Source organism: Pan paniscus, chromosome 6 (assembly GCF_029289425.2).
Source record: "Pan paniscus chromosome 6, NHGRI_mPanPan1-v2.0_pri, whole genome shotgun sequence".
NCBI classification, from domain to species: domain Eukaryota; kingdom Metazoa; phylum Chordata; class Mammalia; order Primates; family Hominidae; genus Pan; species Pan paniscus.
In genome coordinates this window covers 23,937,880-23,944,410 of record NC_073255.2, presented here as the reverse complement: position 1 = coordinate 23,944,410, position 6,531 = coordinate 23,937,880, and the positions used below count along the sequence as shown (strand labels likewise).

General features: G+C 45.6%; 1 protein-coding gene across 1 annotated transcript; it reads left to right on the top strand.

The window, feature by feature from the left end:
- Nucleotides 1-218: 218 nt before the first annotated feature.
- TWIST1 (twist family bHLH transcription factor 1) lies at nt 219-3,784 on the top strand. Its single transcript, XM_055115749.3, has 2 exons — nt 219-1,009; nt 3,743-3,784. The coding sequence occupies exon 1, from the start codon at nt 362-364 to the stop codon at nt 965-967; it is 606 nt and encodes a 201-aa protein (XP_054971724.1). The 5' UTR covers nt 219-361; the 3' UTR covers nt 968-1,009; nt 3,743-3,784.
- The last annotated feature ends 2,747 nt before the right edge of the window (nt 3,785-6,531 follow it).

The window sequence follows — 6,531 nt, the reverse complement described above, 5'->3', positions numbered from 1 at the left end:
AGAGCCTCCAAGTCTGCAGCTCTCGCCCAACTCCCAGACACCTCGCGGGCTCTGCAGCACCGGCACCGTTTCCAGGAGGCCTGGCGGGGTGTGCGTCCAGCCGTTGGGCGCTTTCTTTTTGGACCTCGGGGCCATCCACACCGTCCCCTCCCCCTCCCGCCTCCCTCCCCGCCTCCCCCGCGCGCCCTCCCCGCGGAGGTCCCTCCCGTCCGTCCTCCTGCTCCCTCCTCCGCGGGCCGCACCGCCCGGGCCGGCGCCGCGCGCGGGGGAAGCTGGCGGGCTGAGGCGCCCCGCTCTTCTCCTCTTCCCCGGGCTGCCCCTCTGCCCCGGGCCCGCGAGGCCACGCGTCGCCGCTCGAGAGATGATGCAGGACGTGTCCAGCTCGCCAGTCTCGCCGGCCGACGACAGCCTGAGCAACAGCGAGGAAGAGCCAGACCGGCAGCAGCCGCCGAGCGGCAAGCGCGGGGGACGCAAGCGGCGCAGCAGCCGGCGCAGCGCGGGCGGCGGCGCGGGGCCCGGCGGAGCCGCGGGCGGGGGCGTCGGAGGCGGCGACGAGCCGGGCAGCCCGGCCCAGGGCAAGCGCGGCAAGAAGTCTGCGGGCTGTGGCGGCGGCGGCGGCGCGGGCGGCGGCGGCAGCAGCAGCGGCGGCGGGAGTCCGCAGTCTTACGAGGAGCTGCAGACGCAGCGGGTCATGGCCAACGTGCGGGAGCGGCAGCGCACCCAGTCGCTGAACGAGGCGTTCGCCGCGCTGCGGAAGATCATCCCCACGCTGCCCTCGGACAAGCTGAGCAAGATTCAGACCCTCAAGCTGGCGGCCAGGTACATCGACTTCCTCTACCAGGTCCTCCAGAGCGACGAGCTGGACTCCAAGATGGCAAGCTGCAGCTATGTGGCTCACGAGCGGCTCAGCTACGCCTTCTCGGTCTGGAGGATGGAGGGGGCCTGGTCCATGTCCGCGTCCCACTAGCAGGCGGAGCCCCCCACCCCCTCAGCAGGGCCGGAGACCTAGGTAAGGACCGCGCCGCTGCACCCCTTCGCCTCTCAGGTGGCAGACGGCAGGCCGGCCAGGCCGCGGTTCCCCGTCCACCTCGATTTCCTCCCCTCTCCCGCTCTCCGCTCAGCCTTCCCACCTCACTTGGCACCGTTGCCTCGCGCCCCCAGCGTCCCCGGAAGGCCGGTCTGACCCCGCTAGGGAGAGCAGTCTCCAGGGGGATGCGCCCTGGTGAGGGGTGTGTGTGCGCGTGAGTGTGCGTGACAGGAGGGGAGACAGAGACACCCAGGGTCACGGGTAAGGACCGTTTTGTCAGCGCCACCCTTTCTTTCGGCTTTCAATTTTTGTTCTCCTTAAAACAAATGTTTTAAAACAAATTCCACCTCCTCCTCCTTTCCACCCACCCACTTCCTCTTGCCCTTGGGCTGAAATCCTTCCAGGTTGTTCAGCTTAATTTCTCAGTGGTGGTGATAAGAACAGTGCTCACTAGTCTTAGAGAACAGCCACAGAGACCTAAACAATAACCGACTCCCCCCCCCTCTGGGTTTTTGCAGATGTCATTGTTTCCAGAGAAGGAGAAAATGGACAGTCTAGAGACTCTGGAGCTGGATAACTAAAAATAAAAATATATGCCAAAGATTTTCTTGGAAATTAGAAGAGCAAAATCCAAATTCAAAGAAACAGGGCGTGGGGCGCACTTTTAAAAGAGAAAGCGAGACAGGCCCGTGGACAGTGATTCCCAGACGGGCAGCGGCACCATCCTCACACCTCTGCATTCTGATAGAAGTCTGAACAGTTGTTTGTGTTGTTTTTTTTTTTTGACGAAGAATGTTTTTATTTTTATTTTTTTCATGCATGCATTCTCAAGAGGTCGTGCCAATCAGCCACTGAAAGGAAAGGCATCACTATGGACTTTCTCTATTTTAAAATGGTAACAATCAGAGGAACTATAAGAACACCTTTAGAAATAAAAATACTGGGATCAAACTGGCCTGCAAAACCATAGTCAGTTAATTCTTTTTTTCATCCTTCCTCTGAGGGGAAAAACAAAAAAAAAACTTAAAATACAAAAAACAACATTCTATTTATTTATTGAGGACCCATGGTAAAATGCAAATAGATCCGGTGTCTAAATGCATTCATATTTTTATGATTGTTTTGTAAATATCTTTGTATATTTTTCTGCAATAAATAAATATGATAAAAAATTTAAAGAACCTTAGAGTTTGGTCTATATTTTTAAAACTAAAGATTAAGTTGGTGGTAAATACCTGCTTGTTTAATTCTAGAGGCACCCAGGAGGGAGGGGGCACTAATACAAACAAAGCAATGAAAAACTCAAATAAAGCAGCTACTGACAGGCACAAGCATGTTATTTTAAAAGACAGCTTTATTATTATTCCAGTTTGGTATTCAGAGGGCTTAGTAGCATCTCTTCATCTCTTATTGTCTCCAAACAGCAAAAACTAACAAATTTGCTCTTCACCTCCTTTTTATTTTGAGGTGATAGTTGTTAAAACAGTTAAATGCAAATAAGGAGTATAAAACCTGCACTATTCTCTTATTATGTACTTTTTGTCATGCTCTTCACTCTTTGTGAAGATTCCTAAATAACAGGTTCTTTTCAGTGAAAACATATATAGTGTTATGAAAATTATCTGTACACACATAGAAATGACCAGAAATGCATAGAAAATAAAGTGTAAATCAGCAGAAAAGAGAAAATTCCATTTGTAATTTGCTTAACTCTTCTCTCATGAATGAATATGACGTTTAGTGTCATGTTTGCTAAAAAGAAAAGTTAATATATCCCTATATTGATGCTATTTGGGAAGCATCATTCTTTTTTTATGTGTAAAGAATATAAGGCTGTGGAATAATATACAAAAATGAAGATCCTGAACTTTCAGTATCCTTGGTAACTGTTGGAATAATCACAGTTTTAAATACTACAGCTATGCAGTTACTAGTCAATTCATTAGCGTTTTATTTTATCCAGAATTACACAGAATTTTTCCCTGGTGAGATCATACATACACACACACACACACAATCTGAAGTTAAGTAATACAATAATGGGCAAACGGGGATGTTTGATTTTTTATTTCATTCTGATTATTTGTGGGCCAGGAACATACCGGCTTTTATAATTAACATTATTAGAAATAGTGATTTTGTATCAGTTCTTAGCTTTTACATCCGATTTACTGCATCCAAGTGTAACTGGGGAAGCTTTCAAACTGGAAAATTATTTTGGTGCCTGTTTCAAACAATGACTAATAAGTGTATGTATCCAAACAGATCGTTTTTGCTTAGCTCAGGTCGAGGTTATTTTATTGCCTGAAGGTTTTTGTTTTCTTCTTCACACAGCACCATAGAATGCTGACATAAGAATATTATGAATTTATTGTTAATATTTCAGACAATATTTTACAATAAGGAGTCTGCAGCATTTACTTGTATTAAAAGGTTAGTGAAAGCTTGGAGAAGTATTATTATTTTTTTATTTTGATAGTCCTTTAGCAAATAACAGAAAGGGAAGGCGATTATGTGTTGGTGTATTTGTGGGGGGTGTGTGTGTGTTGTGTGTAAGGCAGGTTAGAAATGTAAGGAGGGTGCCCTAGGAGGATGAGGGAAAGCATTAGGTTGGTAATTCTTTTTTGTACGTATCATCCAACCACCTCCATTTTCTAAATTATTCATGGGGAGTCTCCTTGTTCACTAGCTTGGTCTGACTATTTGATATTTCAGATTTCTTAAGGTACACCAGGATGGAGCTGGCCATCACTGCTGAGAAGGTAATTGTTATCTTAACTCTGGATATAAGAACTAGACGTGTCAAAGAAAGGTAGCTCTCCATTTGCCTTTCTTTTATTTCTTTCTTTTTTTAATGTGTTTTGCTTTTTCTACTTTTTTCATAAGGGGAAACACTTTGGAGAAAAGCAAATGCCATATTTATAGTAATATTAAATACTAAACTGAAGGTAATGTTTCCCCCCAGATTTTCAGAGAAATAAATGAATGAAAAAGGTGGTAATTTTATTTTGAATGAGGCGACTGCACAATGAAAAATATTCACTACTGGAATGCAATTTCCAGCTTGCAGATTCTAATCCCTACCCCTGTATACACAAGACATAAATCGTGAAATTCTTTTTTAGAATAGTAATGAAGCCACCTGTTTCTTTTCCTCCACCATTATATCTTCTTTTGATTTTATGTTATTTCATTTTATTTTTGCTACCTACCCTTATTTAGAGAACACATAGAATGAATTACCTCTTGTTTTCGGAAATAAGAAGCTAACGCTTTCCAATTAATGTGTTGGTTCACTTGGGATCTTTTTCCTTCAGAATGCATTTGCTAGGGGAAAGTATTGTATTAAATTGTCTTGGGTAAATTGTAGAAAATTTAATGTTTCCTTTACTGTGCTATTGATGATTTTTATCTTATAAGTTGGTCAGATTGATAGCCTTTAGTTATAAGAAAGCAGTAATTTTTTTACCCATATGCACATTTCCCCTTTTGTTCACAGAAGCACATGTCCAGATGATAATTCACGCACAGTTACAGGTTCCCCTCCCCAAAGTGGAACTTATTATTAATAAAATAATGTTAAGGAGCAGAAACTTGCACGATGTGTGTAAATTTTTTCCCACACTCAACAACGGCACAAGCTTCTTGACCCTTCGGTCTTAAGGTTCATATTCATAATGGAGCTTTTTAAGGGACATTTGGCCTCTTGCAAAAAAGTAGAGCATTTTGCACATTCCATGGTTTGGCAAAGTCAGAACTGGTTATTTTCTCTAGACCGGTATCAAGTTCTTCTCAGGCATATGATTTCACTTGAAGTCCTGCCCAGGAATCCTTCAAAGTGAGCGTTTGTCCCGCTCTCATGATGTCAGGCGGTTTTCCCTGCATCTGTAATTTGAAGAAAAATAAACAAACCTGCGGGGAACAAACGCCACGGAAACCCAAACAGAACTCCGTGGGGAGCGAGGGTCTCACCTGCGGCAGGCGCGGGAGAGGGGCACGGGCACGGTCTCCCCTGCGTGGGTGGCGGGCCCGGCTCGCGCGTTGGGGAGAATGGCGATGTCCGTATCTCCTTCGGTTTGCGTGGAGGGCCCCCAGCCCCGCGTCTGGCCGCTGCTAGGAGGCGGCGGTGCCAAGTGTCAGCGGTAGCAAGGGGAGCAATAGCAACAGATTCAGGCAAAGGCCCAACCTCGAATTTCCGGAGACAGGCCCACATTAGCGACAGACAGGGGTCGGGCGGGGATCCCCGGGGGCCACTTTTGCAGAATTTTCCGCTTATATGTCGTAAAGAGTGCGCCGCCCCCAGCACCAGTGAAAGTGGAAGGAAAGTGCACTGGCAAAGTGGAAGGAGAAATCGGTTTCTTCATATTTTCTCAAAGCCGGCAATCCCACTATTTCTCAGAAACCTTCCAACTCTTTGAGAGCCCACGAATGTGCAAATAGGAGGATTATTAACCATCTTTATTTACTGGACAGCAAAGGATAGACCCAGTTTAAATTAAAAAAAAAAAAAAACGACATGGGATACATTTTCCATTTTCCCCTCGCTTTTGTCTCAAGGCCTAAGGACGTGAGCCCACTTAATGTTCTTAGCAAATCAAAGCACGTGTGCTTTGAAGAAGGTGTGTAATTGGAGTTTAAGGCATGTATGGAATTCCCAGATGTCTATAAAGTAAGAAGGAGCATGTGGCAGGTCACTGGAAGGTGGAGCAGGTTAAAATCACTGGCACAGACGAGCCCCCTTTAGATTCTCCTTCTTTGTAAGGACCAACGAGATAAGCCTTCTGAAAGGTTGGGATGGGATCATGATGAATATTCAGCTTCTGGAATCAGAGTCATAGTAACCATGGTAAAAAGCACATGGTCAGAAAACCTCAAAGAAAACACTCAATTATAGCCGGGATTTTGTGGGCGCCCTGCAACGAGATCGTTTGGGGTTTGCTGCAGTGAGAGCCTGCAACAGCCTCCTTTCTTGTTTACGTGGACTCTTTTCTTTTCCTTCTATTTTTTTTTTTTTTTCTCCCACCCGCTCTCAAGTTTGTCGATGTGTCCTCCTCCTTCGTGCGATTTAGGCTGAAGTCAGAGGAACAAAATTCCAGATTAGGAAAAGAAAAAACAACTCTAAAAGCATTCATTCCAGAAGGCAGCCTTCTTGGGGGAGGGGAGATTTCCAGCAAGTGAAATTAAGTTTCTGTAAAACATGAAGTTTGCGTATCTACCAGAGAGGGAAATCTCACGAAATGACTACCACCAAAATCAGCTGCTCTTTTATTTCACTTTATTGAGGAATATATACATGTATAAGGGACTATCGAACCTAAGTGTGAGTTTGTATGGAGTAGTCGGCAGTTTTCCTTTTGGTTTGGTTTTGGTCTGAAGACAGAATCGAAATATGACTTTTTTTCTGGGGTTCAAAATGCTACCCTCATTTACCTGCACAGTCAGGCCTGAAGTGGGAGACTAAGGATCGGGAGTCTCTCAAAGAACCTGGCCATGGCAAAGGTTGG

Coding starts and splice junctions, on each gene's coding strand:
- TWIST1 (XM_055115749.3), top strand. CDS start 362: ATGATGCAGGACGTGTCCAGCTCGCCAGTCTCGCCGGCCGACGACAGC.